At 38.8% G+C, this 20,767-nt stretch overlaps 1 protein-coding gene across 1 annotated transcript in view; it reads right to left on the bottom strand.

Annotated features, from left to right (window-relative positions):
* The window catches only part of obsl1b (obscurin like cytoskeletal adaptor 1b), a 102,138-nt gene that overhangs the window by 20,745 nt on the left and 60,626 nt on the right, over window positions 1–20,767 (bottom strand). Inside the window, exons 17-19 of the mRNA XM_060930354.1 lie at window positions 14,533–14,799; window positions 6,608–6,720; window positions 4,150–4,303 (exon numbers count right to left, since the gene is read on the bottom strand). Coding sequence (XP_060786337.1) covers window positions 4,150–4,303; window positions 6,608–6,720; window positions 14,533–14,799 — 534 coding nt within the window. The remainder of the gene's footprint in view (window positions 1–4,149; window positions 4,304–6,607; window positions 6,721–14,532; window positions 14,800–20,767) is intronic.

Raw genomic sequence — 20,767 nt, 5'->3', positions numbered from 1 at the left:
CTTCGTCTGATCTCTACCCGTCGACCAATCCGGCAAGGTTGGACCTATAGGGACCAAGGTTGGGGTTGTACACCAGGGTGGGGTTGTGTTCCCCAGGTTTGGGGTTGTGCACCAGGTTAGTTCCCCTGTCATGTAAAAAATCCTATTAGCTACTGAAGCTAAAAATTGCATTGTTGCAAACATGACCATGAAGAAAGACATGTCTTTCAGGGAGATAAACCAGGTTCCATTGGCCAAGACAAGTCAGTTGACACATGATCGAAATCATGCTCACTTTTGAAGGGCAAATCTGAGAAAAAAAACTAAAAAGTGAAAATGGTGCAAGCTTCATGATGTATTGACTTTGATTTAGTATTCTGTATCCACATTAAACTAAATTGTATACTAATCTACTACCTTGTGCACAAGATCTCTATTATTTCACATTAACCAATGAGACTCTGGTTATGGTTTCAGTGTAGATCCTGTTTTCATTCAACACCAAATAGTCTCATCTCATCTCATTATCTCTAGCCACTTTATCCTGTTCTACAGGGTCGCAGGCAAGCTGGAGCCTATCCCAGATGACTACGGGCGAAAGGCGGGGTACACCCTGGACAAGTCGCCAGGTCATCACAGGGCTGACACATAGACACAGACAACCATTCACACTCACATTCACACCTACGGTCAATTTAGAGTCACCAGTTAACCTAACCTGCATGTCTTTGGACTGTGGGGGAAACCGGAGCACCTGGAGGAAACCCACGCGGACACGGGGAGAACATGCAAACTCCACACAGAAAGGCCCTCGCCGGCCCCGGGGCTCGAACCCAGGACCTTCTTGCTGTGAGGCGACAGCGCTAACCACTACACCACCATGCCGCCCGCTAAATACAATTTTTTAAAAATTTAAATTATCCCTGTGTATTTATACAAAAACAATTATCCGCCTCAGGCTCAGTGAATATCAGTGAATAATAACCTTAACTTTGTCTCAGTTATTATTTAAATAATATTGGCTGGCGTTGAGTGGTATATCAGATATAATCCATTCAGCTAGCATGATATTGAACGAGTCGAAGACGAGTAGCTGAATGGAATGTATCTGATATACCACAAAAAATCCATTATTATTATTATTATTATTATTATAATACATTCCTTTCGGGTGTTTAATGTGTTTTTCTCTTTCAAAATTCTCTCAAAATCTTCCGTATTTAACAAAGCGAACCTGGCGGCCATGTTTGTTTACAAATTATCACAGTCACTCGCGAACGGGGACGTTTTACATCTCGGAAGTGTGACATTATGTTGTCTTGAGGACCATGCAATATTGTAAACCATATTCAACGCTCATTCATTACCGCCGGGCGCTCAGAAAACAACCTTTTGCTGAACACTGACAAAACAAAGGAACTTATCATTGACTTCAGGAAGAGCAGAACAGACCCCGCCCCTCTCTTCATCATCGGAGAATGTGTGGAAATGGTCGGCTCATTCGAGTTCCTGGGCACCCACATCTCCGCCGACCTTTCCTGGACTATTAACACCACAGCTGTTGTAAAGAAGGCACAGCAGTGGCTGTACTTCCTACGTGTGCTCAAGAAAAACAACCCAGAAAAGAAGCTGCTGCTGGCTTTCTACCACTCTTCTGTGGAGACTGTGCTCCCGTACAGGAAAGCCCTTAAGAGAATGATAGATATGGCACAAAAAATCGTCGGCTGCCCTCTGCCCTTGCTGGACAATATCTCAAGGGCCCGCTGCCTCAGAAGGGTCGATCCAATAATCTCAGACCCCTCACATCCAGCCCATCACCTGTTTAACCTGTTGCCCTCTGGGAAACACTACAGGTCAATCAAATCCCACACCACTAGACTTTCTAACAGTTTCTTCCCCTGGGCCAGACGTACCATAAACAATCAATCACTGACACCTCCCCTCCAATTTAATTTAATTTAATTCACTCACACACACACACACACACACACACACACACACCTGCTTCAAGGACCATTGCACTATTTTAAGAATTTATTTTGAAAGCTTTAACTTGTATTGAACATTGAAATGCCACTTCTATGCGTTTTATTTATTTTTATTATTGTTTTTATTCTAAAGTAGTGCTTGAAATTTTGTGAACCCTTTAGAATTTTCTATATTTCTGCATAAATATGACCTAAAACATCATCAGATTTTCACACAAGTCCTAAAAGTAGATAAAGAGAACCCAGTTAAACAAATGAGACAAAAATATTATACTTGGTCATTTATTATTTACTGAGGAAAATGATCCAATATTACATATCTGTGAGTGGGAAAAGTATGTGACCCCTTGCTTTCAGTATCTGGTGTGACCCCCTTGTGCAGCAATAACTGCAACTAAACGTTTGCGGTAACTGTTGATCAGTCCTGCACACCGGCTTGGAGGAATTTTAGCCCGTTCCTCCGTACAGAACAGCTTCAACTCTGGGATGTTGGTGGGTTTCCTCACATGAACTGCTCGCTTCAGGTCCTTCCACAACATTTCAATCGGATTAAGGTCAGGACTTTGACTTGGCCATTCCAAAACATTAACTTTATTCTTCTTTAACCATTCTTTGGTAGAACGACTTGTGTGCTTAGGGTCGTTGTCTTGCTGCATGACCCACCTTCTCTTGAGATTCAGTTCATGGACAGATGTCCTGACATTTTCCTTTAGAATTCGCTGGTATAATTCAGAATTCATTGTTCTATCAATGGTAGCAAGCCATCCTGGCCCAGATGCAGCAAAACAGGCCCAAACCATGATACTACCACCACCATGTTTCACAGATGAGATAAGGTTCTTATGCTGGAATGCAGTGTTTTCTTTTCTCCAAACATAACGCTTCTCATTGAAACCAAAAAGTTCTATTTTGGTCTCATCCGTCCACAAAACATTTTTCCAATAGCCTTCTGGCTTGTCCACGTGATCTTTAGCAAACTGCAGATGAGCAGCAATGTTCGTTTTGGAGAGCAGTGGCTTTCTCCTTGCAACCCTGCCATGCACACCATCATTGCTCAGTGTTCTCCTGATGGTGGACTCATGAACATTAGCCAATGTGAAAGAGGCCTTCAGTTGCTTAGAAGTTACCCTGGGGTCCTTTGTGACCTCACCGACTATTACACGCCTTGCTTTTGGAGTGATCTTTGTTGGTTGACCACTCCTGGCGAGGATAACAATGGTCTTGAATTTCCTCCATTTGTACACAATCTGTCTGACTGTGGATTGGTGGAGTCCAAACTCTTTAGAGATGGTTTTGTAACCTTTCCCAGCCTGATGAGCATCAACAACGCTTTTTCTGAGGTCCTCAGAAATCTCCTTTGTTCGTGCCATGATAAACTTCCACAAACATGTGTTGTGAAGCTCAGACTTTGATAGATCCCTGTTCTTTAAATAAAACAGGGTGCCCACTCACACCTGATTGTCAGCACATTGATTGAAAACACCTGACTCTAATTTCACCTTCAAATTAACTGCTAATCCTAGAAGTTCACATACTTTTGCCACTCACAGATATGTAATATTGGATCATTTTCCTCAATAAATAAATGACCAAGTACAATATTTTTGTCTCGTTTGTTTAACTGGGTTCTCTTTATCTACTTTTAGGACTTGTGTGAGAATCTGATGATGTTTTAGGTCATATTTATGCAGAAATATAGAAAATTCTAAAGGGTTCACAAACTTTCAAACACCACTGTATTTGGAGATCACACATGATAAAAACCCCATGGACAAATAAAGTTCATACACTACAATAAACCAGGCTTCTGGGACTGTTTACTCTGCAGAAAGGAGAATAACAATATTTCCAAAAAAAAAAAGCATTGATTAGTATTGATTCCCACCACCATCATCCGGTGGAACACAAACTAGGAGGGATCAGAACATGACACCGCAGAGGAGTTAAGAATGTACCAACATGCTCTCAGTCTAAGGGCATTAAGTGCAAATATGAGAGAACTCGAACTGTAATGAAAGATGACACTGGTGGTGGGATAAAATATTCCCGGTGTCTCCACTTGTCTCTTTCCTGCAGGTGGCAGTGTTGTACTGGATGACAGTAAGCACTGAGTCTACAGCAGGAAGTATGCACACGCCAGCTAGCAGCAGTTTTTATGACGGTCAAGATGTTCTTTCCTTACCGTAAACTTCCACAGAGCAGGAAGTAGTGGCATCTCCAGCATCGCACACATATACACCTGAATCTTCAATCTCGCATCTCACAATCTGCAGGAAGCACTTCCTCCCCATGGAGTAGATACGATTATTCTTCCCTGGCTTAAGTTCTTCTCCATTCTAGGTCAGACAGAACCAGCACTGAACCTCAGGCGAACAAAATGTTTCAATCCTATCTATGATGGATCTTAGTGTGATGAAAATGAAACATAATGTACATAACCATATCTAGTTAAGGAAGATACGGTTAATGTGTTTAGGGCAATTCCAGCGTTATGGACGTGACACTTGAACTCAAAATGGCAACAAATGACCCAGTGCATGTTTTATTGTCTCCCAGTATTTAAACAGGTGTTGCATATTTTAAGGCTGTACCATACTGGAGAAGTGATAGAACAAGAACAATTCCCATAGTACATGTAGGGCATGCCAGAAAACGCCAATAAAAGATGCGTTATGGATGTGACAGAAAAAGTATCACTTTTCTTGGGTGACTGTACATTTTTATCAAACTCTGTGAAATTGTAAACCTAATGTCGAAATGGAGAGATCCATTTGATAGAGGGGTCCAAGGTGAATATTAAAAAATCTTTGTTTAAAATATTTTGTATTTCATGCAGAGTTTCGGAAGGAAAAGTCAGCGTTATGGATGTGACGAAATTCCGTTATGGATGTGACGCGTCTGAAATAGACATGGCATATGTTTAGAAAATCAGCAATTTAACCACCATAACCCTTTGAAAAACTCTAAATATCAGCTAAAACTATCAAAGTTCTTAAATAATATTTAGGATGGCTATTGTTTTGCTGTTTTGTGGATTTTAGCATACATTTCTGTGGCTTGTGGCAATAATATAGAATTGTACATGATCAAAGTTGATTTTAGCTTGGGGTTTACATTATAAGAAAGAAAGACTGACAGTGATATATTAGGTTGGTTACAAATTGGTTCAACTTATTCACATCTGTAAAATACAGGCCTAGGTGATATCTCTGGGAGTGGTTTTGATGTATTACATGTTGCTTTATTTTTGCATGGTGAGGTTGACATTTACATGGAATTGCCCTTAACACCCATCAGATACTACTACTACGAATACTACTAGTCAGAGGTGGACAAAGTACCCAACTTCATTACTTAAGTCAAAGTATAGATCCCACTGGTCAAATGTTCCTCTGATACAAGTGAAAGTTGTTCAGTCAATTTTTTTACTTAAGTTAAAGTACTGAAGTACTTGCTTTTAAAAATACTCAAGTATTAAAAATATATTTTCTGTCAACGCATCGTTGTATTATTGCCACAACGCTTACAAAACCTAATGCCATTACCAAAGACAGAAATGTGAATTCACAAAATGAACACATGCTGTGCCATCATGGTGGTTTAACGTTAAGCTAGCTAATCAGTGAAGCTCCACCTGACATGCTAGCAAACTCTTTTCAAACTCGAAATCATATTGGGTAGCTAACGCTACTAGAGAAGAAAGATTTCTACATTCTGTTTATTTGGCAAGATTATGCTAAAACATATTTCTGAAAGGGCTTCAGATAAGTTAACGTTATTCATGTTAGCGTAACTCCATGTTTACATGCTAACTAACAGTGTCCAAGTTAACTAGCGATGTGTTAATGTTAGCCGTGGACAAGGCGATGGGAACTTGACGGGAAAATCCATAGAAAGTCATTTGACTAACCAGACTGCACAGCTATTGCAACGTTATCGCTAGCTCTAAAAGCACAGACGACTTTACTGCAAGCTTTCTCTTGGAATAAAACGTTTATGTACCTCAATATGCTCTCGCAGGTCGGATGGTGAGTTTTTGTAGGCCGTGATGTGGTTTGTTTTCAGCAAACAAAGCAAACATTTAAAATGAAACGTATCTTTAATCCTTTCTGAAAACTGAAACATGGATTCTAGGTATGACCGTGGATGCATGCATTCCCCAGAAGAACCGCCTCCTTCCATTCTGCCGTCAACTGATGGTGTTCAAATAATGCTATTGAGAAATCATTGCTCGTGATTTTATACAGTCTATGGACGTGACGTGACCCTAGTGATTACTGTCTCAGTGTCACCTGCGAAAAAAACAATCACGTTTTAGAAAAGAAAAGAAAAAAACATCCGCTTTCAAAGCTACTTCATAGTAACGAGTAACGAGGACCTTGATAGAAATGTAGTGGAGTGAAAAGTACAATATTTGTCTTTCAAATGTTGTGACGTTAAAGTCATAAGTTTCCAAAAAAAAATAAAATACTCAAGTAAAGTATAGATACTCGAAAAGTGTACTTAAGTACAGTACTCAAGTAAATGTACTTCGTTCCTGTCCACCTCTGATACTATATACTACTACTAATAATTATAATAATAATGATGATGATTAGTTATGAAAGTCTTTTATTTCTGTAATCTTGCAGTCTTGTTACCTTTGTCCACTTGACAGTGACATTGTATTTTGACAGCTCACACTCCAGGATGGCTCCTGTACCTTCTGGGAAAGTGCTGTCCTCCAGCTTTTTCAGAATGGACACTGGTATCTCTGAACAAATTGAGTGCAAAATGGTTTTCAGTGGTGAGTCAAAGGATTTATAAAACAATATCAGAAATTGGACCTTAATTTCTTCATAATTTTTTTTTTTATGGTAGCAGCTCAGCAGTTATTCTTAGCATTAATTTTTTTGCCGAGAGTGGGAGACTCAAACCACTCCACAAAGTCTTCTCCAGCACATCCCAAAGACTTTCAATGGGACTTTTTCAGGTCAGGGCTCTGTGGTGGCCAATTCATGTGTGAAGATAATTTCTCATGCTCCCTGAATCACTCTTTCACTATTTGAGCCCGATGAATCCTGCCATTGTTGTCCTGGAACATGCCCATGCCATCAGGGAAGAACAAATCCATTGATGGGATAACCTGCTCATTTTATGACCAGCTTTTCTGAAATGTGTTGCTGGGGCTAAATTCAAAATGAGCATATAGTTTTGAAAAAACAATAAGATTTCTCAGTTTCAATATTCGATATGTTGTCTTTGTATTATTTTCAACGAAATACAGGGTTTCCATGATTTGCAAATCATCACGTTCTGTTTTTATTTAGGCTTTTCATGGCGTCCCATCTTTTTCGGAATCGGGGTTGGAAAAATAAAGAAGTAAGAAATAAAAAAAAATTAAGAAAAGGGTTATTTGAATTTGAATTTATTTTATTTTTATTTATTTATTTATTTGAATTTCTTTTTTTTATTTCGAACATGTATAAAAAAAGTATGTAACTATTTGTACATACAAAAGAAAGAAAACGAGAAATTTTAAAAAATAACATAAAGAGCTCAGACATTACAAAACACCGCACATTGTTCGAAAAAGGAGTGGGAAGAAGTACAATACTTTTTTAATTTCCCACCCCTTTTTAACTACCCCGAAATCCAAACTACATTAATACACCTATAAAAATATATACCATATATACACTTCATGATTATCTATATAAATATATAATTAAAAAAATATATATACTACATACCATATATATATATATATATATATATATATATATATATATATATATATATACACACTTCATAAATATCTATATAAATATATTTGTAATTAACATTTAAAAAAATAATAAAAGGAATATTTTAGTTAATAGGCTTATTCTATTTTTCTCCAAGCTTTACAAATATGGGTAAATAATTATTGTTGGTTATGAAGAAAATGAAACAAAATAGTTTCTCTCATTTAACAAAAGTAATATTTAAGCTGATGATGATAATAATAATAATAATAATAATAATAATAATAATAATGGTTTAATATCAGTTTCCACAAATATGGCTCTTCACCTGATATAAAAGCTAAATATACATACTCTACTAATGTTAAAAAATCATAAATACTAATTGTTAAATTTATAATACAAAATATAAAAGCTGTAAGAACATTTCCTAACCTGAGATACAAATTAAAAAAAAAAGAATCCTTGTAAAGCGACCTTGGGTCTGTGAAAGGTGCATTATTATTATTATTATTATTATTATTATTATTAAATGTTGCTTTTTTTTGGTAATAACATTTTCTTCATTTAAAATTTTTTCAAAAATATTGTGGGAAAATAGAATCGTGAACCCAGTGTCGTGAATCGATTCGGCTTGTGAATTGTGTGAATCGTTGCTCACCTCGAAAGAATACATGGCAGTTAATCAGCATGAAACAAATGAATGATAACAAATACAAATACATTTTCATGAGATCAGCAGTGTATTGTAATCATAAGTATTCCCAGAATATTTTCTCTGTGCTAAACTATTTACATCAAATGGACTTTTAGTCTAAAATGCAGTGATGTGTGTGTGTGTGTGTGTGTGTGTGTGTGTGTGTGTGTGTGTGTGTGTGTTTAAAATATATATATAAAATTAACTGGCACCTGAGTTTATATCGTAAATATGCATTAATCAGACCATGTCGTGTCTTTGCGCAAAATGACCTTTTCAGCATGTACGAAGTTTCGGCATTGAGCAAGTTACAAGTAGATGGCCTTTTGATTTCATAAAATCAGTGAAATTTAGTTCCCTCTGAAATTTGGATACCCATTCTGTGGCTGGGAAGTTATTTAATTTGAGGGGATTAAAGCAAATAATGTGCATGAACTCGCTCGCTTCGCGCAGTCAAGCAGACAGAGGAAGTCCGTGTGCGCATGCGCAGGTTTACCTCTTTCTTCTTCTTTTGGGTTTTACGGCAGCTGGAATCCCCAGTGTTGCATTACTGCCATCTACAGGTTTACCTTTGAGCGTAATGAATGACAGAATGACAGTTCCATCATTCTGTCACTAAACGAACAGCTGATCACACCGAGGTGCTCGCTGAGCGCCGATATTTATTAGTTTGGTCCTGCGTTTCCTTTCCTTCATATATAACATAATGTCTTCTCTTCTTGCTTTCTTTCTGTTACTGTAGTCGGTCTTTCACATTTCATGCGCACACTCACGTCTTCCATTTTTCTCTCCTGTTTCAAATTTGTATCTCACAATGCCTTGTGTGAACAGGGAAAGCCCACCACGTGATGCATGATGTAGTATCTTGTATTGCGTCATGGTGAAGCAGGAAAAAATATAGGAGAATTTTGGGCCATGTGGCCTTAAATTCATTAATTGTTCTATTAAAAAAAATGAATACAATTGGAAGTCTGTGATTTAAATTCAGTAGCTTTCGGTCCACTAAACAAAAATAATTAGGTGTTGGGAAAATTCTCTTTATGACCTATACTTGAAAAATCTGGAAGTCCGTCTGCCTTGAAATAAGTTGAGTGGACTTCCTATTTACATCCTTTTCTACCTGTGCAGACATGCATGGGCTAAACAGATCACATTAGGCTGACCTCCACTGCTCTTTTCAAGTGCTTAAGAGCCAGATATTGCTAATCCAGTCTGTAGTATAATCATGGACTGAATGTAACCGGACTTAGCTTGGCAATGATCAGGTATGCACAGAGATCCCTTTGTTGCAGTGACATTTTCAATCTATTGACAGCTCACAGACTCCAACAGATAAGCCCTGTTGAGTGACTTGGCATAGAAGGGATTACATACTACCAACGTATGCTTGACGAATGTTTGAAAAGTTTCAGTAGCTGCACCCTGGCCATGCGATCAGAGTCTTTTTATATGTGTAAGTTGACCCCAAGGAAGAGCTGTCGTGAAAGCGGTTAATCCATTCCATTGTACTGCCATCACCCTCTGAAATTTAACCACCTTGCATCATGTTGACTTGCATCATGCCTCAGCGTCCTACCCCCGACTGCGTTTGACCTACTCACAGCTGAATTCCACCCCTTATACAACCCCGATTCCAAAAAAGTTGGCACGCTGTGTAAACTGTACATAAAAACAGAATGCGATAATTTGCAAATCATGGAAACCCTGTATTTCATTGAAAATAGTACAAAGACAACATATCAAATGTTGAAACCGAGAAATGCTATTCTTTGTTGAAAAATATATGCTCATTTTGAATTTTATGTCAGCAACACGTTTCAGAAAAGTTGGGATAGGGGATTGTTTACCACTGTGTTGCATCACCTCTACTTTTAACAACACTCTGTACACATTTGGGAACTGAGGAGAACAGTTGCTGTAGTTTTGAAACAGAAATGTTGTCCCATTTTTGCCTGATATACAATTTCAGTTGCTCGACAGTTCGGGGTCTCCTTTGTCATATTTTGTGCTTCATAATGTGCCAAATGTTTTAAATGGGAGACAAGTCTGGACTGCAGGCAGGCCAGTTTAGCACCCAGACTCTCTTACTACAGCGTTATGCAGTTTTAATATGTGCAGAAAGTGATTTGGCATTGCCTTACTGAAAGAAGGAAGGCCTTCCCTGAAAAAGATTTTGTCTGGATGGCAGCATATTGCTATGAAACACATATATATCATTCAGCATTAATGATACCTTTCCAGATGTACAAGCTACCCAGGTCATGTGCACTAATGCACCCTCATACCATCACAGATGCTGGCTTTTGAACTGTGCACTGATAACAAGCTGGATGGTCCCTCTCCTCTTTAGCCTGGAGGACGTGGTGTCCATGATTTCTAAATAGAATTTCTACTTTTGATTCATCAGACCTCGGGGCAATTTTCCACTCTCCCTCAGTTCATTGTAAAAGAGCTCGGGCCCAGAGAAGGTGGCGGTGTTTCTGGATATTGTTTATATCTGATTTTAACTTGCATTTGTGGATGCAGTAATGAACTGTTTTCACAGACGATGGTTTTCTGAAGTGTTCCTGAGCCCATACAGTGATTTCCACTACAGATACGTGTCTGCTTTTAATGCAGTGTCTCCTGAGGGCCTGAAAATCACAAGCATCTAATGTCAGTTTTCAGCCTTGTCTCTTGCATACAGAGATTTCTCCAGATTCTCTGAATCTTTTAATGATATTATGGACCATAGATGATGTGATCCCCAAATTCTTTGCAATTTTACATTGAGGAACGTTATTCTTAAATTGTTGCACTGTTTGCCCACACAGTCTTTCACAGAATGGTGAACCCCACCCCATCTTTACTTCTGAGAGACTCCGCCTCTCTGGGATGCTCTTTTTATACCCAGTCATCTTACTGACCTGTGCCAGTGAATCAAATTAATTGTTTTTTTTTTTAGCATTACACAACTTTTTCAGTCTTTTGTTGCCCCTGTCCCAACTTTTCTGAAATGTGTTACAGATATCAAATTCAAAATGAGCATATGTTTTTCAAAAAAACAATAAAATTTCTCAGTTTCAACATTTGATATGTTGTCTTTGTACTATTTTCAATGAAATATCGGGTTTCCATGATTTTCAAATCTTCACATTCTGTTTTTATTTACGTTTTACACAGTGTCCCAACTTTTTTGGAATTGGGGTTGTAAGTTAATTGCTGTGGGATGTCTTGTTACATTGAGTGGGCAAATGGACTATTTGTGGTTAGCTGTGTACTGTGCAGCACATTCAGTATTTGTTTCTTCAAATATTAAAACGGTCTAATGTAAATACTGTTTGATGGTCAGTGCCTTCTTTATCAAAATTTAAACAATAGTGGAGTGCGTGTTCTGCATCATGCTGACTCAGGAGTAATATTTGAGTTCGATCAGCTGTCTTGATTTACTTTAGCTGTGAAAATGTACCACTCCAGTAGTATACCAGTGGGATAATAATGAACAATTATTCCACAAAATCAAGTCGTACATGAAATCACGTAGCACCAAGTCAGCTATAAGCCACGTACGACGAGATTGAGTGGAATAACTGTTTTATTCTATCCACATTCACTGGATTTTGAGAAACAGAGCATTTTTATTTTTATTTTTATTTTTTGCAAATTCAATTTACAAAAACTTAACACAAAACGTCTGACAAAATAATTTCCACTTAAGCGGACCTCTTAAAAACCTATCGATGGCTGCATGAATTGACTTTAGTGTTGTTGGTTTTTTGTAGAACGTGCCGTCTTGCTGTCATACCGAGGTATAGAATAGCTTTAGACATTTAGTTAAAGGAGAATTGAAGTCATTTTTAAACTTACTTTATTTCTTAATTAACGTGTTATTCAATTACGTTTCCGGTTTTATCATGACTCGTATTGGCAACTAATAGTTGTCAGATCACGTAATCCAGAGACACGTCAGCCGAAACGAATCCGAGAAAATCGCAGAAGAAGCTTTTTTTTTTCAAAATTTGTGATTTTCGTTTTTTTCCATAATGTGCAAGTTGAGATCTTGAAGAATGCAATCAGTATTTCAGATAATAGATTGTTTTGTTGGAAAAGCATACATTTTTTGTTGCAAATTGTCTCGTTTTTGTCAGGACTGTAGCCTGCTGGGGGGTGTGGGTAAATTACCATATGGGCCATTCATGTGACGATTTAAGTCTTTTTTTTTTTCGCCAATCAGCTGTATGATACGAGCTGAGCTTGTGGCTACTTAAGCTGCATACAGGCATGTAATTTCATTATGGAATGAGCAAGTTAAACAGAGCGCAGAGGAGCTGAAACACCGTGAAGCAAACAGACGCACGGTAGTTACATCGGAGATGACCATTTCTAGCGAAAAAACCCCACCCAAAAGGAAGTGTTCTAGGACTACATATCCATCAGAGGCATTGATGTGTGCAAGGTGACGTTTCTCTTTCTGATGGGGCAAGTTTATTAATCTAAGGCTGTGTGGTTATTTTTGCATGTAACAGAGAGTGTTGTGGTTTAGTTACATGAAACTAGTGTTGTGTTAGTTGCGTTATCATCGTGCTATCTTTCTTTCTTACGGTGTGAGTAATTTTTCAACCACAAAACGTTAAAGTATACTTTAGGACTTATTTTTGCACTTCATAATTGTGTTGGGCATACTTTGCATGGAAGGAAAATTGACGTGGTGATCTTTGTTTACATGAAAGTAGTATCGTGCTAGCTCGTAGGGGGTAGGGCTTTCCTTAATGTCATGCAAATGAGCACCATTATGTGCCCGCCCTACACCCAGAGTAGCTGAGATGGAAAACTTTGAGGGCGATTTTCTCCCTTTTCTGTTTTAAGAGGTATGCACTTTCAAAAGGCCACACATTCTCCAAATTTTGTCAGATCTCCACATGGAAGGCATCATTGGAAAGCTTAGAAACTGTACTTTCTGAATCTGCCAATAACTCAAAATGCCCCCGGGCCGACATGTGTCCCTGGATTCCGTGATCTGCCACGGTCTATTCGGTTTTTAGCCGTATTGAATTTAGTTCGTTTGGTCCACGGCAGGCGTCGCTTATCCGCGCGATGTTCACGAGACTTATGCGAGACTTTGAAACGTCAAGTGTCAGCCAGGTGTCAGTGCCGCCATTTTGAAAACTGTTTTAAAAATGAAATATTGCACAAAAACGAGTTTAAATGACAATTACTGCCTACTTTTTTCAAACTTTCCTGATTGCCATGAAAACAAACAAAACTTCCGGCTTGATTACGTCAGCATTCGAAAGAGGGCGCGCGCAGCTTTTGACAACGCTGGCAGATGTCGGTCGCTTTGATTTCCGCTGTACGTTTTACTTCCGTCCTACGATGTCTCGCACAGGTCTCAACGAATCTCGTTTACGGCCGTTGCTTTGACATATGGACTGATATATTACAGAGCATATTTCAAACACTCAGAACTTGCTATAGCAGCAACTAAATAGCTATCAAAAATGCATTCCGATATTTAATAAAATGAGAAATAGAATTTTGATGATAAAAATTTGCCTTCAGTTTCCCTTTAATTCTTCTTTGGACATTTCAGTTCTGTAATTTTCAAGCTTCTTTGAGCTTTTGAACCAGTCTAAAAAAAAAACAACAACCAATTTTAATGCTTAAAGATGAAGAATGTAAACAAACCGGCGAAATGACAGGAGCAATTTGTGAAAAATGCGACAATAATAATTCTTCAAAAATAAAAAAATATACATTCTTACCATCAAATACTTTCATTCCATATTTTGTTGTTGTGTTTTTTTTGTATGATTTGTTTTCGAGTAGTTTTTATTTTGTCTTTGGTTGGTTCAGCAACACGCTCCGCCATTTTGCTTTTCTCTACTCATGCTATATGAGCTGATATCCTAGTAGTAGAGTAGCCAATCAGAGCATGCGATTGCTCATATCCAGTGAATGTGGCTAGAATAATTAGAATTAGTTGCAGATTTTTGCAGCATCCTGAATGTTGATGAGTGAATCAGCAGCTTTGTATATAATTTAACATCAGTCATATCCATGTAAATTAATACAGTAGATCATTTTCAGCAGATCTGTTATCTGCTGAAAACACTGGTTTATTCCTCCGTCGTGTATGAACGTTTATTGTGATTTGTGTGTTTACCTTTAACGATAAGTCTGGCAGATGATTTTGCATTTTCGGTGGAGAATGTGTACGTTGCTGTGTCCTCCAGTGACAGGTTGGCGATGGTCAAACCATGCACACGGCCTTTCGCTGTAATGCGCCAGTGGTTGTTGCTTTTGAGGCAGTTCCCGTCTTTCAGCCACATGCCTTCCACATTGCTGTGTGTCAGCTCCACTTCAAACGATGCTGTCTCACGCTCAAACGTTTGGATCTCGCTCAGTCCTTTCCGTATTTTAACTTTCCGTGCTGTGTGCATATGAAAGCAGCAGTAATAATAAATCACAAACACATTTGCATTGTGAAAAGGTCTATTAAACAGCATCATGTCGTCGAATGAGAGTTGAGTCGACATGCTCGGATCGTATTAAATCCCACGTTCCAGGGAATGCCAGTATATTTTGAAGTTTTCCAAAACATACAGGCATTCCCCATGGAAAGAAACTGGTTTATTTTTAAGGGTTGGTGACACCACCCTAGATTTTGAAGGCCAGTGCATATATTTAGCTGCTATGAAAAGAGATCCAAATTCATATGAGGTGCCAATGACAGGCGAAGCACTGACATTTCCCTACCACATAGTCATTTATACAGGACCACAACTTTAAAAAAAAAACCCAAACACAATTACATTTAACAGTTAAACTGGTATATGCATCAATTCCTTGATGATCAGCTCTTCATGAAATAGTTTGATTTATAAAGTAAAACCTTTCATAAATGGGGGAACTTACAATATCGCTCCAAATTTAGCAACTTGGTCAACTGCTGCGAACGCGTGTTAAAGGATTTTAAATCGATGAAAGGATATTGGTCGTAAACATAATTGGTTTTCATTGTGATTCATGCAGAGAATACATCAGAAAGTATTGATTTATAATGGAGAGCTAAATTATATGAGTGATGAGGATCAATATGGGCAGCACATTAGAAAAAAAATTGCATCTTACATTTTAATACAGCTTGATTCGGAGCTGCTTTTATATGAGTGTATAGCAAGGCCATTGTAGGTAGGTATGTATAAATAAATAAGTCAACAAGCAAGCAAGCAAACTGGAGGAGAATTTCTGAGATTAAAGTAAAAAAAAAAGAAAATAGGAGAAAAACTCTGAAATTATAAAGTCAGAAATTTGTGAGGAAAAATCTCAAATTCTGTGAATAAAAAGTCACAAATTTCAAGATTAAAGCTAGACGGCCTTTTGATTTCATAAAATTGGTGAAATTTAGTTCCCTCTGAAATTTGGTCATTGTGATACAACCCCGATTCCAAAAAAGTTGGGACAAAGTACAAACTGTAAATAAAAACGGAATGCAATAATTTACAAATCTCAAAAACTGATATTGTATTCACAATAGAACATAGACAACATATCAAATGTCGAAAGTGAGACATTTTGAAATTTCATGCCAAATATTGGCTCATTTGAAATTTCATGACAGCAACACATCTCAAAAAAAGTTGGGACAGGGGCAATAAGAGGCTGGAAAAGTTAAAGGTACAAAAAAGGAACAGCTGGAGGACCAAATTGCAATTCATTAGGTCAATTGGCAATAGGTCATTAACATGACTGGGTATAAAAAGAGCATCTTGGAGTGGCAGCGGCTCTCAGAAGTAAAGATGGGAAGAGGATCATCAATCCCCCTAATTCTGCGCCGACAAATAGTGGAGCAATATCAGAAAGGAGTTCGACAGTGTAAAATTGCAAAGAGTTTGAACATATCATCATCTACAGTGCATAATATCATCAAAAGATTCAGAGAATCTGGAAGAATCTCTGTGCGTAAGGGTCAAGGCCGGAAAACCATACTGGGTGCCCGTGATCTTCGGGCCCTTAGACGGCACTGCATCACATACAGGCATGCTTCTGTATTGGAAATCACAAAATGGGCTCAGGAATATTTCCAGAGAACATTATCTGTGAACACAATTCACCGTGCCATCCGCCGTTGCCAGCTAAAACTCTATAGTTCAAAGAAGAAGCCGTATCTAAACATGATCCAGAAGCGCAGACGTCTTCTCTGGGCCAAGGCTCATTTAAAATGGACTGTGGCAAAGTGGAAAACTGTTCTGTGGTCAGACGAATCAAAATGTGAAGTTCTTTATGGAAATCAGGGACGCCGTGTCATTCGGACTAAAGAGGAGAAGGGCGACCCAAGTTGTTATCAGCGCTCAGTTCAGAAGCCTGCATCTCTGATGGTATGGGGTTGCATTAGTGCGTGTGGCATGGGCAGCTTACACATCTGGAAAGACACCATCAATGCTGAAAGGTATATCCAGGTTCTAGAGCAACATATGCTCCCATCCAGACGACGTCTCTTTCAGGGAAGACCTTGCATTTTCCAACATGACAATGCCAAACCACATACTGCATCAATTACAGCATCATGGCTGCGTAGAAGAAGGGTCCGGGTACTGAACTGGCCAGCCTGCAGTCCAGATCTTTCACCCATAGAAAACATTTGGCGCATCGTAAAACGGAAGATACGACAAAAAAAACCTAAGACAGTTGAGCAGCTAGAATCCTACATTAGACAAGAATGGGTTAACATTCCTATCCCTAAACTTGAGCAACTTGTCTCCTCAGTCCCCAGACGTTTACAGACTGTTGTAAAGAGAAAAGGGGATGTCTCACAGTGGTAAACATGGCCTTGTCCCAACTTTTTTGAGATGTGTTGTTGTCATGAAATTTAAAATCACGTAATTTTTCTCTTTAAATGATACATTTTCTCAGTTTAAACATTTGATATGTCATCTATGTTCTATTCTGAATAAAATATGGAATTTTGAAGCTTCCACATCATTGCATTCCGTTTTTATTTACAATTTGTACTTTGTCCCAACTTTTTTGGAATCGGGGTTGTACATGTTTATTTCTGTAATATCTCACAAAATATCAGGCCATTCTGTGGCTGGGAAGTTATTTAATTTGAGGGGATTAAAGCAAATAATGTGCATGAAATCGCTTGCTTTGCGCAGTCAAGCAGACAGAGGAAGTCCGTGTGTGTGTGTGTGCGCATGTGCAGGTGTACCTTTGAGCGTGCACTGACAGTTCCATCATTCTGTCACTAAACGAACAGCTGATCACATCGAGGTGCTCGCTGACCGCCGATATTTATTAGTTTGGTCCTGCGTTTCCTTTCCTTTGTATATAACATAACGTCTTTATTTCTTGCTTTCCGTTACTGTAGTCTGTCTTTCATGTTTCATTCTCACACTCACGTCCTCCATTTTTCTCTCCTGTTTCAAATTTGTATCCCACAGTGCCTTGCGTGAACGGGGAAAGCCCACCACGTGATGCATGATGTAATATATTGTATTGTGTCATGGTGAAGCAGGAAAAAATAGCAGAGAATTTTGGGGCCATGTGGCCCTAATGTCATTAATTGTTCTATTTAAAAAAAAAACTAATAAAATTGGAAGTCTGTGATTCGAATTCAGCAGCTTTCGGCCCACTAAACAAAAATAATTGGGTGTTGGGGAAAATTCTTTTTATGACCTACACTTGAAAAATTGGAACGGTAGTCTACCTTTAAGAAGTCACAAACTTATGAGGGGGGAACCCTCATGCTTCCTGGCTTTCTGACTGCAGTGAAAATCTTTTAGCACTTTATTCTTTCATATTTTGCACGGTCTAGGAGGAAAGACTGAATTTCCTATAACTCTCGGCTCAGCCGTTTCAATGTAACAGAGTTTTGGGCAGATGAGAAAAATCCATGCACTGAAAGTAACAGGAAACTGGTCTTGCACAATAATTATACATTTATAAATAGCTAAAACAAAAAAAAGGACATGAATAAACAGAGCTGTGCACTTTATACATTCATCTCCCATTGCATTTAACCCATCTGAAGCAGTGAACACACACACATACCCAGAGCAGTGGGCAGCTATGCTACAATGCCCGGGGAGCAGTTGGGTGTGAGGTGCCTTGCTCAAGGGCACTTCAACTCAACCTCAGGCCATGGCTGCCCCATGTTAAGCTAACCACATGTCTTTGAACTCCAGGGGAAACCCACGTAGACACGGAGAAAACATGCAAACTCCACGCAGAAAGGCTGGGCTTGAACCTAGAACCTTCTTGCTGTGAGGCGACAGTGCTAACCACTACACCACCGTGCTGCCCATTTGAAACACTCTTGGCTCTTTACTCTTTTATAGTATGTGATCGAGGAGGAAGGACTGGATTTCCTGTAACTCTCGGTTCAGCCATGGCATCTGTGGTGCGATAAGTTTGATCTAACCTTGCAAAGTGAAGTGACCTGGTTTCTTGTCCAAAAAAAAAAAAAAATCAGAAGGTTTTCTTCTTGAAAATTTGTCAATTTTTAGTTTTGGAATTTCTGAGTTTTTTTCCCCCTCCTTGCAAAGTTATGACACCGCGAGTTGGCCTAGTGTCTGACTCTTGACTGGTCGATCATGAGTTCTACTTGCGGTCAGGTCATACCAAAGACCATCATAAAAATGGTACCTACTGCCATCTGGCAAGGCACGCTGCAATACAGATGCGAGTTGGGAACTCAAACTCTCGCGGTTACCAGAGGACTAGTAACCCTAGCTGTATAGGCGAGAGGCCGAAGGCTGTAGAAACAGAGCTCGGCGCTGCACCCATACGCCTTAAAGAGCTGGTTTGTACTGGGACAGGAGACTGCCTGGGAAGACCAGATTCTGGCTTGGAAGGGACTTTGACTTGCAAAGTTATGACTGTAATTTTCTTGTAAATTTCTGACTATAATCTGAGAAATTGAGGGTTTTTTTTTCTCGGAATGTTACTCCTACCGTCAGCTTCATGTTTATTTTTTAACCTACAGTTTCCCTAATATGCTGTTGTCACTTTATGGACCTAATGCTGTGTCTGAAATTGCTCCATCCATCCATTATCTGAAGAGTTCAGATGCAAAACCCTCTAAACGCCATCTCCGTGAAAAATGAGTTAAGGATGTTGTGTGAATCCTGGTTACATCTAGTATATGTAAATGAAATATTTTTGTAAAAAAATAAAATAAAAACCACTCCCCGTCTTGTCTCAAAAATCGGTTCAATATCAAACCCCTCTAAACGCCGCTTCGATTTAGCAACAAAAGCCTCTATATTCAACAACCAATCAGAACGTCACTTGGACTCACGTGCTTTAACGCTAGTAAACAAAGTCTCATCAAGGAAGCTGCAACTTTATTCAGAGGGAGATTTCGCGAAATGGCAGATAATACCAACATGGATTACGATGGCATGGATGAACCTGTCCTCCAGACAGTGAATGGGCGGAGAAAACGTCGCGTTGTTGAAAATCATGTTTGCTATAAAGCGAAAATGAACCGATATAGTGGCGAAAATACTGAAAATGGAATAGCCTGCAATCACAACGGGTTGATGTGCGCTGCGGCAAGCTTAACTCAGAACGACCTGGCATACTTTAAAAATCAGCTATACACATCTAAAGATAAAGTTGAACAGGACGCTATACTTCTGTCCCACTTGGAGATTATGCCGGTTCAACGGAGGAGGGAACAAGTTGATGATGAAGACAAGAGACGGCAGAGAGACGTGACCATCAAATACTCCGTTCTGAAGGAAGATAAAACAAGGGTTCCTGAGAGGTGTTGGTATTATTAGGTATTACCTAAAAATATGGTGCAATTTGCTCATGATCATAGGTCCCATATTAAATTAGCTATGAGTGAGCCAACCACATCACCATCACAACCACCCCATATGTGTGGTATCATAATTTTCAATATTTTCAATTGTATCTTTGGTGGTTTTGTAACACTTACCTATGTCTGTAAGGAAAAAATGGAATTAGAGATTTTTGCACACAAACCACATATGGATTTAGCTGGTTTTGACACTAAATAAAAAAATAATTGCTAAAAAATAGTAATTTGGCTGAAGTAACATTTGTGAGATTAACATATATTTTTCACTAACTAATAACCTTGTGATTTCAAATAAAACTAGCTTTCTATACTTAAATATGAAGGCCTGATAAAAAATGGCCTTTTTCTCAAAAAGTGGTCAAATGGATTTAGGGAGTTTTGCATCTGAACTCTTCATCTGTAGCCGCTTATCCTGTTCTACAGGGTCACAGGCAAGCTGGAGCCTATCCCAGCTAACTATGGGCGAGAGGCGGGGTACACCCTGGACAAGTTGCCAGGTTATCGCAGGGCTGACACGTAGAGACAAACAACCATTCACACCTCTGGTCAATTTAGAGTCACCAGT

The sequence above is a fragment of the Neoarius graeffei genome, chromosome 9 (genome assembly GCF_027579695.1).
Source record: "Neoarius graeffei isolate fNeoGra1 chromosome 9, fNeoGra1.pri, whole genome shotgun sequence".
NCBI classification, from domain to species: domain Eukaryota; kingdom Metazoa; phylum Chordata; class Actinopteri; order Siluriformes; family Ariidae; genus Neoarius; species Neoarius graeffei.
The sequence above is the reverse complement of the archived record's forward strand: the minus strand, read 5'-3'. Positions and strand labels throughout refer to the sequence as shown.